General features: G+C 41.8%; 1 protein-coding gene across 3 annotated transcripts in view; it reads right to left on the bottom strand.

The window, feature by feature from the left end:
- Positions 1-18399, bottom strand: part of myo15aa (myosin XVAa) — a 30537-nt gene continuing 12138 nt past the window's right edge. Inside the window, exons 25-63 of one of the 3 annotated variants that reach the window (XM_067478305.1) lie at positions 18162-18292; positions 17900-17995; positions 17138-17373; positions 16799-16989; positions 16259-16331; positions 15851-16042; positions 15643-15761; positions 15384-15478; positions 14014-14149; positions 11624-11688; positions 10896-11033; positions 10714-10774; positions 10230-10371; positions 10049-10142; positions 9854-9974; positions 9610-9725; positions 9390-9449; positions 8178-8253; positions 7961-8076; positions 7700-7818; positions 7349-7490; positions 6059-6170; positions 5855-5929; positions 4951-5153; positions 4614-4738; positions 4456-4519; positions 4263-4335; positions 3995-4068; positions 3632-3714; positions 3409-3539; positions 3178-3272; positions 2970-3047; positions 2756-2852; positions 2523-2683; positions 2173-2306; positions 1867-2000; positions 1517-1650; positions 839-979; positions 1-673 (exon numbers count right to left, since the gene is read on the bottom strand). In XM_067478305.1, coding sequence (XP_067334406.1) covers positions 572-673; positions 839-979; positions 1517-1650; positions 1867-2000; positions 2173-2306; positions 2523-2683; positions 2756-2852; positions 2970-3047; positions 3178-3272; positions 3409-3539; positions 3632-3714; positions 3995-4068; positions 4263-4335; positions 4456-4519; positions 4614-4738; positions 4951-5153; positions 5855-5929; positions 6059-6170; positions 7349-7490; positions 7700-7818; positions 7961-8076; positions 8178-8253; positions 9390-9449; positions 9610-9725; positions 9854-9974; positions 10049-10142; positions 10230-10371; positions 10714-10774; positions 10896-11033; positions 11624-11688; positions 14014-14149; positions 15384-15478; positions 15643-15761; positions 15851-16042; positions 16259-16331; positions 16799-16989; positions 17138-17373; positions 17900-17995; positions 18162-18292 — 4535 coding nt within the window. In that variant the 3' untranslated portion in view covers positions 1-571. Of the gene's footprint in view, positions 674-838; positions 980-1516; positions 1651-1866; positions 2001-2021; positions 2307-2522; positions 2684-2755; positions 2853-2969; positions 3048-3177; positions 3273-3408; positions 3540-3631; positions 3715-3994; positions 4069-4262; positions 4336-4455; positions 4520-4613; positions 4739-4950; positions 5154-5854; positions 5930-6058; positions 6171-7348; positions 7491-7699; positions 7819-7960; positions 8077-8177; positions 8254-9389; positions 9450-9609; positions 9726-9853; positions 9975-10048; positions 10143-10229; positions 10372-10713; positions 10775-10895; positions 11034-11623; positions 11689-14013; positions 14150-15383; positions 15479-15642; positions 15762-15850; positions 16043-16258; positions 16332-16798; positions 16990-17137; positions 17374-17899; positions 17996-18161; positions 18293-18399 lie in introns of those variants that run through there. The other 2 variants (XR_010910915.1, XM_067478304.1) reach the window with 2 other exon arrangements.

Below are 18399 nucleotides of genomic sequence, written 5' to 3'. Positions count from 1 at the left end.
TGCTGGTAAAAGAAATTATGCTACAATCTCTACAAATGTACACGTTCTCTGGCACATTAGTTAAGGTCAGCACTGATTTAAAAAAAAATATCTAAACCATATTAATGTATATCGTATAATTCATAATGCAAAGTTTTCAGATAGCTTTTAAACAAACGGACAAACTCGATTAGTCAAGCAGGAAATTTATTGGCGAAAATTCTTATAACTATCATCCAAGTCAATTTTTTCTGCTTACTGTCCTACTTTTCTAATTGTGAGTATTTGCTATTTTGTTTGGAGAACAATCGGACTATCTTTCGTTTTTTTGACTGGTCGGTTGGGCCAAACAAGCTGACGATTTAATGGCATTTTATAAACCGAGTGAACAGACAGGTTAGCTGCCACCCTTCTGGAGTGAACCTTATTTAAAAACTATGTCATCATAATCTATCATTCATACATTCATCCCATTACAGCAACATGATCTTTAAATATCAAAATAGTCTCTTTTTTTTTAAACAGAGGTAGATATAGTATATTTATGAGGCATAAAGTGTGATTTCTTTGTGTGTGCATCTGCATGTTTGTGCTATAACAGGGTGATTTCACTTGGTGGCAGGGTGAGTCTCTTTTCTCTGACTGACAACATGTTCTCCATGTGCATGGCAATGACTCGACACAACTCCAGGCCCTGGAAGACACAGATACAAACACAGAAACAGCAGAAGATTTAAGGGGATTGTGCAGAAAATGCACATAAAAGATATTGTAACAGCAGCTTTTTAACTTTGTCTTTGAACAAACCCTCTCTGTGTTTCATGCGCACACACACACACACACTCACTCACTCACATACCTGCTCCAGCTGTAGCTGCGTGATGTGCTGGTTGAGCAGGTCTCCTATCGTGATCTCCACATAGGGGTAACTGGAGCCTGACGTTGGTCTCTGGGTGCGAGTTGACTGGACTTCCTTCAGTGGGAAACGCACCGTGGCCTCCTGCTCACAGAAATACAGCAAGCCAAATATATGCACAAATACACAATTGAATAAACATAACAATAATACACACAGTCGCTAAATTCGTACTTTATTAGGTACACCTGTCCAAAATGGATGAGGTCTAATACAACATTTAATATGTCATACCTTTAGTAAGATCATAAGTTTCTGTTTTTGATCAAGCCTCTCTACAATAAAAACTAAGCAATACATTTGGTACAGGACTGAATGCATTAGTTTTAGTTTAGTAACCTCCCATCAGATGGATTTGTACAAATGTTCACAGTTAAAACACCTAAAAATACAAGGTTTAGTATTCAGGGGGGAAAAAAAACTCCACTTTTTTCCTCCCTTTATCATTTGCTGGTTAATTAACATAACAAAACAGATGGATGGACGAATGCAAAAAGAAAACAGCCAAACCAGAAGAGGGAGCTAAATGTTGTTTAGTTTAGCAGCTGAGCAGCACTGGAAGGTGAAAAATGCATTTTGGGATTGAGTGGGTTGATGTGTGTGCTTTGGTCTGTAACATACGTGAGTATCCTTGTTAAGAAAGTGCAGCCCGTTCAGGTTTACAGCCAGGACACAGGGGGCGTGAATGGATGCAGAGCTTGAACTCTGGATGTAAAAGAAAGACGAGCCAAACATGGGAAAGGCACTGACCAGACCTGGACAAATAAAAAACAAGTCATGAAGTTGTCATATCCAATCTGCCAGCACATTGAAGCCAAGAGGTGTCTTCTAGTAAATAAATAAGTTACTAAAGTCTGGCAACTGACATCATTTGTTCCTGCTACATTTCAGAGGGAATACAGAAGTGTCTATTTTATTCATAATGCAAGTTGCTTTCATAGATCCACACCCACACAGAGCTGTGATCTTACCAAGAAACTGTGCACGGGCCTGGTGTGGATTTAAGGGATGGACCTGCTGCATGTGTTGAACTGTCATATTCAGCCACTGCTGTGAACCCTGTTTGCCATAGAACTGTGGGGGGACACACTCCTGCACCTCATGGCTGAAATCACAGACACACACACACACACACAAACACACAGCGAGCAGACCAGCAATACGTCAGAGTCACACGAGACTTTGTGTGATTGGGGGTCTGTTGGTTCAGTGCAGTATATCTAAGTGCATCGAGTTAGAGGAAAACAGCAAGTCATGGAGAAATGGTGAATATTTACAGCGTGGGCAGGTAGACGGCGTCCTTGGCACGGTGCTGTAGGGCAGCCAGCCTGGCGATCTGCTGCAGATGCTGCTCACTGGCTTTACCCTGAGGAACCACACTCAGCAAGGCCTTCAGGTAATCTGGCAACACCTTGGAAGGAGATACAAGAAGTGCAGTTCTGTCACAGTTTGTTATATAGAATTGGTTATTTTTTTAGTTGGACCTAGTCTTTATTTGGCATACAAGGGAAACATGGGTCAACAGTTCAGCTGTGGGAACTGCTTGAGTATTCTCCATGTGTGTGTGTGATGGTGAGAATCCACAATGCTGTAAATCATCTTTTAATATCACACAGTAGATTTCTACCTGGTTGTAATGCATAGTGACATAAAGTTCATTATCAAGTTTTAGAGTCAGACTCCATATGACTCTTCTGAACCACAGACTGTAGTTGGCATCCACTGGCTCTGCCTCTGTAGCAATGTCCAGGATGTACTCGCGCTTGTTGAGAGGACGCACATTCTGACCTACACACATACAAAGTTAAGTTATCATCTGTTTATCTATAGTGCGTTGCTATGCTGAGTATCACTTGTTACCTCTGTGTGTGACCAAAAAAATGGCATATTCATCCAACGCCTCCGTTCTCTGTAGTCCCATCTCATAGCAAAGCTCCTCGATGACATCCAGTGCAACCTGAAAGGAAGGACATCAATTCAGAATAATAATTCTTTTATTGAAGAAGTATGAGGCTTGTTTTGTGAATCAGTGCTGCATCGTTTTCCCTGGATAATGTGTTTGTGTCTAACTCACAGAGCATGTCTTGATCTTCAAGTGTCTTTCGATCCCACCTGGCAGCAGGAATAGTTGTCTCTTGGAGCTCCGCCCAGCCTGCATACAAACAACCAATCAGAGTAAGACATCATGTCATTTAAAAGATAAGACGATAGACGGATAATAGATAGATGGATGATTTGTTTTATACTGTGTTTAAACGATATGGGCAAAATTCGGGACCAACCAACATAGCTTTGAGTTCCATGCTGTTGGGATACTGCACACGTCCACCGTATTGAAAAGTCCTTCTCAGATTCTGCTCACATGCTTTAGCAATGCCTGTCAATCAAGACCAGCAGCCAATGAACAACAAAAATCACAGATTATTAAGAACAAATTCACACCGGTGATGTTTTGATGAATGTGATTGGTTCATCGCTGTTGCATTTTGTCAACAAAAGTACGATTTGTCTACCTTGGTACTGCATCCCTGGCCCGGCACAGGCGTCCTGCAGAAACATCAACAGGAATGGCTTCATAACATCAGAGCAGCGATGAAAAGCTGTCAGGATGTACAGCAGCCTCCATCCTCGTTGACAACTGTCCCTGCACAAAACACATCAACACAACAATAAGTAGTAAAGTAAAGCCTCCCTGTGGACAGTGCAAGCATCAATTAAAATACAATGGAGCCTTACAGTTTGGAGCTGGTGTTGACAGTGACTTGCTTCATCACCTGACAGTAGGCTTCATCTTTTGTCAGTCCCTGGTCACCACTTAACTAGACAATGGATTCATGAGCACATATATGAGAGAACATGTAACACACACACACGCCTACTGATGCTGGTTTCAGTCTAACTTTATTAATTTTTTGTGTGTGTGTTTGTGTATTTTGGTCAGTCCCTTCAGGAATTCACATTGTTGTGATGGCAACAGTCATTTCAACAAATCCCTCATGAAATAAAACATCATAAAAAACACTGCAACTTGCATTACCATTTTTTTTTATTTAGAAAAGCTGTGTCATAACCAATCAAAAAACTGGTTTGTGCATGTACCTTTAGTATAGTAGTGACCAACTCCTGCTCAGTCTGACCTTTGAGTGGGTAGTCTCCCATAAACTTCATTATAGCTGGACAAAAACAATCAGTAAGCATTGTGCAGCATGGACACAAAGTAATAAAGTCAAATGTTACTTGTGCAAAAGGCAAAATACGATGTAAACATCTGTACTTTACATGTAATCTATAGTAAAACCACTGAAAACAACCTATCCTCCTCTCTTCACCTTTCTACCCAAAGCTCATTCCTTTACCCTCCTCTCACCTAAGAAGATGTCAGCAGCCACTCGGTTCATGCCGCTGTCTGAAAAGTCGATCAGAGACTCCTGGATTGGAGACTGGAGTGACAAACAATAAAAAAACATGTTAATAAAATAATATAAGGTACATACGTAGAATTACAAAATGATTTGATACTGTTCCACGAGTCTCCTCCTAGAGGAACTCAGCTGTTTTACCTTGGAGAATTTGACCATGTCAGCAGGATCCCTGCCTTCTTTCTTTTTCTTGCCCTTCTGATCACTGTGGGCATAATGCAAGCAGCACTCAGCATGTGTGCGTTTACATGTCAGTGTGTGTGTGCGTGGGTGTGTGGGTGGGTGAGAGAGACAGAGACCTCTTGCTTTTCTGTGACTCTCTGAAGTACTTCTTGGCAAACTCAGCCATGTGGTACTGGCCTCCATGCAGAGGCAGATCATGCAGTTCGGTGCTCAGACTGTCCCCATACACCTCATTTACAACCTGATACCCACACATACCAACACAATGCAAAAAGCTGAGCTCATTTGAAAAGGATGTACATATCGAAAAAAATCCACAAACATTCCAATGCATAGTGTATAAACAGCAGATGAACTCATAATGTAGTATTCATGCTCATTCTGATAGTTAATCTTGTAGTATTTCTTGCAAAGTGCTGCTGTACTATGAGTGGAAAACATTGCGACCTGTACCTCAGTGGAGAGGTCAAGTTCATGGGCAGCTACTGCTGAGCCCATTGCCACGGCAACAGCGGCGGAGGCAGCGACTCGTCCGTGTCTGTCCCGAGGCTCCACGCGCTCAGCAGGGAGAACCAAAAAGTCCGGAGCAGCCACAGGACGGACGTACTCACTGGGGAACACTCCAGACTTTCCGTACACAGCCCCGAATCGCCAGCCTGAACACACACACACTAGGCAAATTTAGACAAAGTGTTCCACAAACGCAAACTGTCAGAAAAAAATACAAAAGAAAAATCTGTTATGTGTTTCATTTTTTTAAGACAAAAGAAAACCAACTGACCCGTAATTCCTAGTTACGGGTGAGGTTCAAGGTTTTTTCGAGTCTGCCTTAAAACATCAAAACGTCAAGCACCTACAGTATCTGAGCACGGACACAGGTTTTACTTGCTGTCATCATTCCTCCTGTGAAAACTGGCCTTTGAGAGACGCTGTCTCCTTATGGAAATGATGGCACCAGATCAACTGAATCTCCCTCTGTGCAAAAATCAGTTACAAATCACTGTCCAGGAAAAACCCTATAGGGGACTTTACCTTTGGAAGATACGCACTTGATTTAATTTATTCAGATTGTTGAATTTTAGATATAAATTTGATTAAACTATTGTACAGATGAAAGACTGTGGAATTTGGGCTCCACTACTTCTACTGTAAATGCCTTAGGAAGAGATGTAGAGAAGGAATGATAACAGCAACAAAAGTAGTGAACAAACCCTTTAAATCATAAAACTGAAGTTTAGTAGAAAACAAGACAAGAGCATAGAAGTTGGGACTCAACTAAAAGAAGAACAAAACCCAACCAGCATAAAGAAAACAACAGACACACACACTTCAGAGAATCAGCCGTAGAAAAACCCACCAAACTCAGGAGTGTCTCTCTTTAGCTCTTCCAGAAGCATGACCTTCTTCCTCACTATGCAGCCGTAGTATTTGCCTGAACAAACACACACACACACACACACACATATGGACACGTGCACAACATAGTGTGAAGCAGCATGAAACTAGGACTACATGGCTCAGGGAAAGATGCGTGTTTCGAGTGCTTTTATGCATGTCTCACCGGCCCCCAGTCCATCCATGTGCTGCAGTCGGATGATGTCTCCTTTGTGAAAGCTGAGCATTGTCCTGTCCTCCGTGATGTAGTTCCTCACAGCCACTGCGTACTCTGAGTCCTGACACAGACAAGACATGTTGACACTGACACCCACTGTCCACACCCACTGACGGGCAGCTAGAAAAAGGATGCGTGAGCCTGCAGAATGTACAGTCTGAATTCCAACGTTTGTCTGAGAGCTGTAAACATGCTGACATATAAACTACAACCTTGACACTTGCATATGATGTTCAGACCTAAAACCAGGACATCTATTAATATTCAAAACACACAATTTTTTTTACATTTTAATGACTGACTGATTGATTGATTGATTGTAGAAATATGCACCAACACATATCTTACATCAAAGGGCTGCTGTTAACACCTCCCATGAAACCAGAATTAATGAGCAGCACTTACAGTAAGTAAGTCAGTGATATTTATACTTATTTATTGGAATTTCACAGTGACTAATACACAAAGGGGGCAGCAAGAAGGTTCCCAGTTCGACTCCCTGGCTGGCTGGAGTCTTTCTGTCTGGAGTCTGCATGTTCTCCCTGTGCTTGCATGGAATTCTTCCAGTTTCCTTCCACAGGCAGATGTGGAGTGTAGCAGATGGTAAAAGGGTATGGTGGAGCAGGGAGGAGGAGGGCTTGGGTGGAGCAAAGTGGTTTGTTTTCGAGGAAGCCCCCAGGATCAGCGCTGGGCAGTGAAGCAGGCTTCCACATTAATGATGTGACTCACACTGGACCAAAGGGTCGGTGAGGAATGGTGAAGACATTTTCTGAGCATCACAAACCCCATTATTTTCTTTTTTTTTAAAATTATTATCAAAGTTTAATAATTTGCTTCATCATCATTTGGAAAGTCTGGAAAAACCAGAGGATGTTTTAAAATTTTCCCATGGTTTTGTGCAAAAACCCGAGAGGCACGATTGGAGGTGGTCCCTATAAATTCTGGGACCAAAATGACAAATGACACTGAACTTGTTTTAATGCTTTACTCTATAGCAGTTTAAATTTCTTTTATTTTAATAGGTAGGAATAGTTTTATTTTTCTAAACATTCTCACCTATTGTCATGTCACTTGTTTTTTGTTTTTTTTCTCCAAAAAATAACTGTGTGCACTTGAATTAAAATTGCATAATACAGTTGACCAGTCTACAGGAGGTGTGTTTAGCAGCACATACACCCACAGTTTAATTAATAAATCAATCAGAGAACAACACAGAGACAGAGATGGAAGCTCTCTGACCTTCTTGAGCTCCGTTAGGAAGTAGTCGATCATGTGTTTGACCTGCGGGGCCTTGGCAGAGAACAGAATCAGCTTCTCGTTGGTCAGGTTGAACTCCAGCATGTTATTAGAGGGAATCGACACAAACAGGATGTCCGAGTAGCTGGACAGGAAGCAATATACAAAACCAGGAAGTCACAGAGAAACAGGGAGGTCTCCGGTCAAATCATTTGACCATATGACAAAGAATAACACAGAATCTTTTAATAAGGCCTCCTGACTGATTTTTTTTACAAAAGTGAACAAGGCAGCATATGAAACATCAGCTAGTTTCACCTCTTCATCTGTGTTTTTGCAGAATATCAGGTTTACCTGTAGGGCCTCAGCACTCTGAAGTAGTCTGAAGCAGTAGAGCTGCTTCTCACCATTTTCAGCAGCTTGATGCCTTCGTGAGACACAGACAGCACCTGTACTCCTGTCCCCACACTGCCCTGGAACACACACACACACACACACACACACACACACACACACACACACACACACGCTATAAGTTAGAATCTGTTAAATCCTATAGACCAGATGAAGGTCTGGCCTTATATCTCTTATTCCAAGAAAGTAAGAAAAACTTACAGAAGCTGGGAAGAGGCGAGAGAAATAGATCTCCCACGAGTCTCTGGCCATGGCAACAACTTTCTTCTTCAGGTTCTCATCCTGTGTTCCCGAAACCTGATCCACTTTGTTGTCCGCTTTCACAAAAACAAAGGAACAGCTTAAGCTATTAAACCCTTGGTGCAAAGTGACATCTCTAGCAAGGCTCTTTTAGGTGTGTGTGTTTGTTTTCTCGTACCAAAGAGAGTTTTCATCTTCTGCCTCTCCTCCTGTGTGATACGGATGCAGGCCTCTGAGAAGGTGTCATGTACAACCTGCAGATCACATGCAGAAAGTCAGAACATTTGATTGATTGATCTGACTGTTGTCTTCTCTAGATATTATGTTTGAAAACATGATTTTAAGTACTTAGGGTCAACGGTTCAGAGCAACGGAGAGTGTGGAAAAGAGGCGAAGATGCGAGTGCAAGCAGATTGGAACGGGTGGAGAAAGTTTTCAGGTGTGTTGTGTGATAAAAGAGTATCAGCGAGAATGAAAGGAAAGGTGTTCAAGACGGTGGTGAGACCAGAGATGTTGTTCGGCTCAGAGACAGTGGCACTGAAGAAAAGACAGGAGGCAGAGCTGGAGGTTAGCAGAGCTTAAGATGTTGAGGTTCTCTTTGGGAGTGACGAGGATGGACAGGATCAGGAATGAGGACATCAGAGGGACAGCTCATGTTAGATGTGTTGGAGATAAAGTCAGAGAGGCCAGATTGAGGTGGTTTGGACATGTTCAGAGGAGAAACTGTGAATATATCGGTAGAAGGATGCTGAGGTTGGAGCTGCCAGTCAGGAGGTCTAGAGAAAGACCAAAGAGGAGATTTATGGATGTAGTGAGAGAGGACATGAAGTTAGTTGGTGTGAGATAAGAGGATGCAAAGGACAGGGTTAGATGGAGGCACATGATTCGCTGTGTTGACCCTGAAAGGGATCAGCCCAAACGAAACGAAGAAGAAGACTGTTGTCTTATATCGAGGAACAGAATTACATGTTGGGTTCCGAGTTTAAGGAGTTGTTAAATATTGCCCAAATGGGTTTTAAATAAAATTAAAAATGAGGAAAACATAAGTTTATAACATTTGCTCATGCGTGCTGCTGATATAAGCCATGTGTCGACCACAAACTAAAAAGACAAAAATGCAAAACGGCACTACAAGCTGCTGCCTTACCCTAGTTTGCTCTGTCTGTATTAAACCTGAAATGTTCGACCTTTTACATTTTGAGTTCCTATATGAGCCATGTCAACTTTTTCTACTAACCATCTAATTATGAAATAATAACCTAGGCCACCACCAAGAAGTCTTTGCCAAACATGAAAAACGGACTTATTTGAATGTGAAGTGATAAGTTCAAAAAACAGAATGAACGGAAAAGTAAGTAAATGTAAAAGAATGATGAATGCAAAAATCAACCTGTCTGAAGATCAAGTCCAGAATCAGTGGATTGCTGAAGGTCTCTCTAGGATAGAAAACCTGTACAAAGAGGAAGATCAACGTTGGAAATGAAAACATTAAAGCACTGTAATGGTTTAAAAAGCGTTCTTGTTGTTCTAATGCTAAAAGTTCCAAGGCTGCACAGTAGGAACTATTTTATTTTGTAGTATTTCTTGAAGTTTGTGCTCATAAAATACACCTCTTTCCTCATATAGAGCTTCCAGGGGACGTTGGAGTAAGTGTAATATTCATCACTGGTCCGGCTGTGGAGCTGAGTCTGAATGATCTCCTCCTCTACTGGCAGTTCCCTTGAGACTGGACAGATGCACAGATTTTCATTTTTCAACGGCTTTCAACCACATTCTTCACACAAATGTTCACTTTTGTATGTGAAATTAGCTGAATCTGCCATTTATTACTGGGGACTTTATATGAAAGTTCACCTGGAGGAGGAGCAGGGGTCACATTGGAGCTAGTTGAACCCACAGGATGTGACTTGGTTGTCTGGGTAACTTTAACACCTCCTTCTTGTTTCCGCTGGGAAGACTGAGACTTCCTCTGAGTCTGATACACGAAAGACATGTCAGATATTTGTGTCGTGCTTTGTGTGTGGTACTTTAAGAGGGTCGTAAGGGTACCGGTTGTGGTGGGTTTGCCATCTGGTCTTTGAGGATCTCCATAGCTTCATCATGAGGATCTGGCTTCTTTGCAAACGTTTTTCCGTCGCCTTTTCTATACACACATGAAAGTAAGGCTCATAGATCTCTGTTACGGTTGAAAATCACGTGTGTGTGTGTACTGTGTATATGTGTGTGCTACCTCAGTGTGGCAGGTCCAGTGGTCGTGTCACCCGGCTGATGCTGTTTGATGATGTCTTTGATGTCGTGGCTGGGCTCCATGCGCTCCGTGTAATTCACACTGGACTGGACCACGTCCTCAGGAGGAGCACCCCGTGACGAACCTGGTATTTAATGGTTTTATTTTTTACTCTTTCTTTAAAACAAATCATCGGAGACAACTTTCTTGAGCACGAATGTCACTGTAATGCAATGGCCGTTGGATGTAAGTAGTTTCATTTTTCAGAGCAAGGATGCAACAAGAATTCAAATTTTACAAACCTCATTCACTCAGGCACCTTATTAAACTATAACTTTGTTACACAAGTGTAAAAGTCAGCTTTGTTCCTAAGGGCTAAAAGTTGAACCGTAATGTTTCAGTTGGGTTTGTCAGTCTCAGATAACTGTGTTGTGATGGATCAGTGTTTTTAGATACAACACAACTAACAGTAAGTGTGTTAACATACTAATTGTCCTCTGAACTGCAGCCGGACGGGGCTTGTACGGTGACTCCTCGCTCTCTTTGGTCTGCAGGAAAACAGCAAGCGATAGAGCAGGTTGTGAGAGTATTGTTTTTGCGATTTGTCCACATGCTGGCAGGTGAAGCTGCATGTGCTCTATTATGTCCTGTAGCAGTAAACGTACTCACTGGGCTGAGTGTATGAGAGCGATGCTGTGTGTATGTGTGAGGCTGTGATGGTGGAGACTGGGGGGCTGGGGCAACGGGGGGGAAGGAGGACAACATCTGCTGTTGGATTGCAATGGCCTGCATGGTCATCTGTTGAGCCTGTGACACACAGACACATTCATTTACTGTATATATATTACACCACCATGTTACCACGTTATCTACAGTAAGTCCATGAAAGCTGATGTAACGCACATACAAGTTTACTTTAAGTTGATAATCCAGTGTTTTATTAGCTGTGTTTCTATTAGTTTAAATGATGTTCCTTGAGAAAACATAATCGCATTTGCAGTTTAGTTTTATAGGAACATAATTTTTATGAGACAGGATTGAACATACATGCAGGGCTTAAATCTTCCACGGATCCACGAATACATCAGGATTAAATTTTAGGCAAAGAGGGATTTGGGCTTAAAATACTAAAGTACACACATGTACTGTACTGTACTTTCACTTCTTTATCAGATCTAAGTAAAAGTTCAACTACTGCACGTAATTATGGACTGATAATAACTAATGACTGAATGAGGTTATAACAGATTACACATGAAGGATCAGAAGATAGGATTACTCAGGTTGCTGAAAATTAACTTAAAGTCAGTCCAAGCAAGTTGCCATTTATTTTTCATGAAACATCCCCAGCAGCATTAGCATTAGTGTTGTTGGGAGAGAGAGGGCATGTCACAAACCAGGATGATAGCTTGCTGGTTGATAATGGCCTGTTGCTGTTGAGTCAGTACTGCCTGCTCCGATCCTGGTATAAAGTATAAATAAATCAACACAGAGGACATGAAGACAAGATAAATTACAGTCTACGGCAAAGTCAACACCTTTGTATAACACAGAGGAAACATTTCAAAATAAAATGCGAAATATGACGACATTAGATGTGACAAATGTATTTCTCAACTCCACCATGCCCACACGCTTCAGGCCAAACATGCTGGTAAGCCAACCACACGCCGGTTTATTGTACCTGGCACACCTGGCATTACTGACAGACTTGGAGCTACAGGTGTGGCCGGGAGTGAGGGTAGCCCTGGCAGACTCGGGGCGGCAGAGACATGGGATGCTGCGTCAGCATCTCCGTCATCTGCGGGAGCAGCAGCGGGTTCACGAGCAGGTGACGGGGTGGGAGCTACACGTGTGGCAGGACTGGTCTGCTGGTAGAAGTGCGTGGGACGGTTGTATTGGTGGTACTGTTGCTGCTGCTGTTGCTGCTGTTGGTGCTGTTCGTGGTGATGGTGGTGGGAGGGGATTGGCATTGCAGGGATGGGCGGCATCATTCCTCCAGCTACAGGAAGCACTGGCACAGCTTAAGGTGCAGCAGGCAGGGGACAGGATGATGTAAAATTAGGAACGGCATCACTTCCAGCACCCCTGCTTTTGAAGAATGGACTTAATGGTTGTGCAGGGCAGCAGTTCATAGTGTATCGCCAACCAAACTGAATGTAACAGCATTGGGCTTTTACCACAGAAAGCACATTTTAATGATGTACTTTAATAAGAAAACACTGCACGGTGTTTATTATGTGTTTATCTGTCAGTTTCCTAAAAAAAACAACTGGGGTTTAAATAGTGCTAGACTAAAATGCACTATTGACATATTTTTAACAAACATTGACTCACTTACTCTGAATCAATATCTCCTTATACTGCAGCCAGTGAACTGGCCATAGCCCAAATCTCTGGTGGAGTTATAGCGTATCAGTTTGGACAATATTTATGTGGAGCATGCGTTTTGGAATCGGGAAACTATGTCGCCCATTGGAGCGATGTGTCTGTCCCGTGTGTTTTTGGACAACAATGAAGGTCTACGGAACAGATGGACAAGCTTATCCATGCTGCAGGCTGACAGCTAACCAAACATTTGTAGAGATGATTCGTTTGGTTATAAATTTAGAAAATGCCAGAAGTTATCCTTTAACCCCCATGCAGGACGTGAATAATGCAGTGAGCATGTCTTTATGCATTTGCACCATACAAACAAAGGGTTCCTTAGTAATACTAGTGGTAAAAAAACCTCTTAACTCTGGTATCCAGTACTGTCATATGTAAAACACTGCATTTAAAATCATGTTTTTCAGTGCACTTCTTTTCCTTTCGGCTGTTGGACACTTTGGTTTCACACACCCTTCATGACCATTAATCCCTTTGTCCCTTTGTCACTATCATCACTGCTGCTGCTTCCTCTACTGGGCTTCATCCATCTGGGAGTAGAGGGTTAACACACTGTCCACGGTATGATGGATGACCCCAACCTGAGACCTGAACATTCTGCAGTTTCAACACATTTAATGGATATTTCCCAAAAATAATAGTGATGAACAATAAGAGCTACAGTGGTTTAAAAAAAATAAATAATAAAAACTAAACAAGGCTTATGCCAACTGTCTTAGTTTTTTGTCAAGCCACAAATAGATACAGAGTAAAAAGCAGTGACAAATTTAACAGACAAACAGAGAACAGACAGAATGAGACTGACAGGTGCCTATAGATGGTGGACTAAAGGTGTCATCTGTGGTTACAGTGAATGGCTGTGTATGAATTATCCATGAGGTCAGACTGCTCCTTTCAGCCTCTAAGTGACACATTACTGTTCACCTGAACCTTTTAGTGTGAGCCCTGTTCAGTGTTACTCAGCCACTGTACTGTACCCTTCATGAAAATGATTCCAAGAATAAAGATTTTTTTAAATAATCTTTTGTATTTTATTCTCCTTATTCTCCGTTTTGGGTTTTAGGTGTGTTGAGCTGGATTATATGACAAACCGGTAACCGCTTTTCTGTTTCCTTGTGTAGTTTTTGTTTTGCTTTTTACTTGCAGTATAGGTGCCCATCAATAAGTGCCAGTCTGAAGTAGAGCGACTATAGAAGGAAACTCAAGTGAGAAAGAGAGCAAAGCTATTTATCAGGATTTAGGACGTGTTCAGAGCAAGCTGAATTATTGATGTCCATGGAGAGAAAATGAATGAATGGTGAAAGGTGATAGATGGTGAAGGGAAAGAAATGAGGGAAAAAAAGAAGAAATTCAGCAAAATTCAAAAATATAAATAAAAGGAAGAACTAAAGTTTCTTACCTCCTGGATGTATCCCTGGTGGGTAAGGCCGGCTAGGGGCCACGTAACTCTCTCTCTCTCCTCTTTCTCCCCCTGCGATGCCTACGCCTCCCCCTCCCTTCATCCTTGCAGACAAACTTCCAGTCTTTTCTATGTCCTGGTCGTCAGAGAGGTCAGAGCGAAGCCAGCAGCAGAGCAAAGATTCAGCAGAGAGAAAAGGACGGATGTAGATGGTGAGAAAGTAAAGTCTGATGAAAATGTTTTGCGGGGTGAAAGGCCAAGGGAGCAAAAGATGGAGACGGTAGGAACTGAATACGCCCCAGGGAGTACCGTACACACTGGAGAAGAGGCTCCCACACCTCAATGCCAAAAGCTTTTTTTACATTTACATTTGTGTGCACAAGTAGACAAATGCAGAAGCTCCAAATTTAATGCAACATTTCAGTTAAATGGCCCGACAGTGTTACCCACATTGTTTGACTGGCTATAAATATCCAAATCAAAAATCTATGACACTATTCTCACACAGGATGCAGATTGCACGTGTGCTGTTACAGTGAAATACGGTAGGTGGGTCAGTAACCCAATCATCCCTCCTGTCTGCTCCATTCATACACAAACAGTAGCACTGTATCACATGTTGCATCCATCCATCAACACTCCCCTTCCATTCACACTCAGACGCCAGATCAGGTGGAAGGGGAGCATGACGTGACAGAGTTTGTTTGTTCGAGCTGTGACTCCTGATAATTTCCTTTATGTATTATTAAAATGTAAAAACAATATATGCAGTTATCAGTTTGATTCCATATATATTGTAAGATGTGATTCATAACAGTAATAAAAAGACAACCGGCAAATTCTTACATGTTTGAAACTGGAAATAGTATATAATGGTCAGTTTAACGAAGTCAACGTTTATCTTTTTATCCTTAATGTAAACAGAAGTCGCAGTAGCCTTTATTTCTGCCTTATAACTTCTTATACTAAAACATGTTGATTACGCGGCTCTGGTTGTTTCTTTGACCATAGAGATGATTGAATTCAGTCTCCGTCTTAATACAATTATGTTATTTTTGTACTCAATCTGGTGTGTAGTTTTTCCAGATGGAGCCAAAATTTAAAGACATCTGTGACCAAGGCAGAGCTGCCTTTTTTTTTTTACATTCTACATTTGACTTGTTTAACTACATCCTAGATTTTCTCTATTTTAGTATTTTAACTTATTGTTGCCCTTAAATATTCCCATATCTTATTAAAGTCCAGTTGGTTTTTAAAGCAGCAGGGGACGTGGCGTGTTCGAAAATGCTAGTATCTTTTCTGCAGTGCACGTCATTATTGAATCAACGAGAATCTCTGTCCAAAGCGGAAGTGTGTGTGTCAGTGCTCACTATGCTGCTGTCTGACAGCACAGGGTCGAACAGACTGTCCAGGTAACGGTCCATTCCTCGCTGGGTCTGACCGTCACTCAACGTGTCCGACTCCACTGGAAACAGAAAGTAAAGTTGTTTTAAGCATAAAGTGCTTTTAATAGCCACAATAACTAAGGCGTTAATTGATTTTTCGATTAAAACACGTAAAGCATAAACTTTGTGCATGTTCCTGTAAATAAACAGCAGTAAAGTGCTGGATAGATTTGGGTGCGTGTACCGTGACTGTAGTAACCGTCGGAGTCGGGCAGACTGTGGGCTTGTCTGCTGCTGGTGCTGCTAAGAGGAAAGGATGGAGAAAGTTCCTCGTCTGAGTCAAAGCCACCACCAAACAACGCACTAAGACAAGAAGACAAGCGGTGATTTTGTTTCTTTGGTTTAATGTCTAAACTTCAAATAGTCGCATTAAGTGTGTTTTGCAGACTGACAGGCTGGTTTTGGCTCTGACTCTAGTCGGGTCATCAGTGCTGATGACGAAGTAGCTCTTCTGCTTTGGGAACTCTGTGGGAAGCTCCAGGTCTGCAATCAGGTCCATTACGTAGTCGTGACCTGCTAACTCAACCCACTGGCTGTGCTCCTTCATCAGAATCGAACCCCCCCTCCACCAGTCAGACACCCCCCTGGGGGAGCACACAGATTAGATACCTGTCTTCAAGCATTTTATGCTTCACAAAATAACAAAAACAAATGTTTTAATGTTCACAGTAACATTTTATCAGCCTGTGAGATTTCAAATTTCAAATTAAAGTTATGAAGGCATAAACAAAAATATAAGCTGAAAAACAAGTAAATGCAAGCAACAAGTACAGGAAAGAATGAGCGTATGGTGTCAGCACCTGTGGCGCAGGATGTGTCCTGCTAAATCCTCTCCACTGGTCCAGGAATGGACCGGACACAGAAATGACTTTCCTGCAGGGAAAAATGAGAGGATCAGAAAAACACCTCAACATGGTGGCGTGATTGTTTTCGGGTCTCAGGTTTTAATATCGCTCTAATTTGTTTAAAATATGTTAAAAGCAACAAATTGGGCTATTCAAAGACTGCGAGCCCTGAAATCCCACCCTCTGATTCACACTGGCAATGAATAATCAATGAACAGAGGCTGTAACTGATCCCACGCATTAAAAGGGGGATGCCAGCAGTCTCTGCCGCGCGAGGAAAGGGGAAACACAAAGAGGGGAAATGTGTACAGGAAAGACTTTCCCACCTGGTGAGGAGGGCTGCTTACATAATGATCATTTGCTAATTCAATGAGATTTATCTTTATAACACAAAGTGAAGGGGAAAAATTAAAAGCGCTGCATTTATGAGCATTTGTTGCAATTTCTTTGCAGTATTCTTCCATTACAAGTTCGAAAAGGTAAGCTCCATCTCACCGTCAACACAGTGCACGTGCAGCACCATGTTAGCCTTCTTCCTATTGGCCGTCCACTCCAGCAGCGAAGGAGGATACGTCCGTGCTGTCTGGACAGCAGGACCCGAGCCTAGCTGAGTCTTCTGATTGGCTTGAATGAGTCTGTGTTGCAGCAACGCCTGGCAACCAGCTGGGGCATGGTCTGATACAAACCTGGACAAGAAAGGACAAATTACATTTAATCCCATCCTGTTCGTGCTTTACAATAAAGTTACTGAACAGAATTGTAAATGGCACAACTGTATATAATAAAGTGCCAATATTTTACTAATGTGACCACCCATAAGAGATGTTTCTTTACTTTAGTAGGTATTTGTCCATCTTGCTCGATGGGGCGAAGCTGCAGACACATGCCAGAAGCAGTAGCCAGCCTCTTTCTGCATTTTCAGCATTTACATTCCTCCACACCTGGTTGACAACCTGAGCCAGGATCTCATCTTGTAACCCTGGAGACATCAGACCTCTATGGATGATGTAATTCCCAAACATGTTTTCCTGTGCCCCGTTCAGATGGGGGTCCCCCATGAACCGCAATACCTGGAGAAAACAAATTTCAGATATGTACCACTACAGCGTCCTTACATAATAAACCAGGACACTGTTCCAGATGTGTAACAGGTGTAATCGGTAATAATACGTTAATAGGAAAAAGGGATATTTTGGTATTAGAAATTTGATAATAAAGTAGTACTATGGTAATTACCAAAATAATAACCAGAAAATAGCTTGAAATTTAAAACGGGTATATTTGTATTTGTTACCTGGAAACAGACATGGTAGTTTCCGTTTAATAACAAAGCTGGAAAATGCTTAACTACATGCTAAAATAATCACTTTAATTAATTGGTTCAATCTGACATCATCATGGAAATTAGTAGAAACTGGTCATTTAAATTTATCTCATTACCATTTTGCTATTTACAAAATATTACTCCACATTAACTTAACCCCATGAGCATATTTCTCAAATGTTAGTTCCTCTCACCTTGTTATGAATGAATCGTTACCTCTGTGAGCTATGATGAAAAATGCTACACTTGAAAACAAAAATATGTCAGCTAACCATGTTAAAAAGCTCGAGAGCCTCCTTTTTCAGGTCCTCTTCTATGCGGGTCAGAGGTGACACCAGAGGGGCCATCAACATCCCAAACTTTGATTCCTACAGTGACAAAAACAAAATGCGTTATTGATTGTAATAACTCCTCTCTGTTTATCATTGAGGTGGAGTTGTACTTGAGTGAATTACAAGAAGAGGTGGTTCTAATGTGAAATTGTCTTTCTGACAATTTCAACTTGAAAACTGAGAGATTGTAGCCATGTCTCACCCTGAAGTGTATCTGTACATAGCGGTAGAATGGATAGTTGTTGATGTCCAGAGGCAGAGTTAGTTGAGCTTCTTCCTGGATATGAGGAGCCTGAAGCAGGGCCAAACAGTCTGAGTGCAGCTCCCTCCTGACTAGAGTGAGAGAGAAAAGGTCGAACAGCCTTCACACATATCCAGTAATGAATTATGATGTTTAGATGGGACTGTCTCAAGGCTGTCTCTACATGATATTAGCACAT

The sequence above is a fragment of the Channa argus genome, chromosome 15, assembly GCF_033026475.1.
Source record: "Channa argus isolate prfri chromosome 15, Channa argus male v1.0, whole genome shotgun sequence".
Classification (NCBI taxonomy): domain Eukaryota; kingdom Metazoa; phylum Chordata; class Actinopteri; order Anabantiformes; family Channidae; genus Channa; species Channa argus.
Note: the sequence above shows the minus strand (reverse complement) of the source record. Positions and strands in the feature narration are given on the sequence as shown.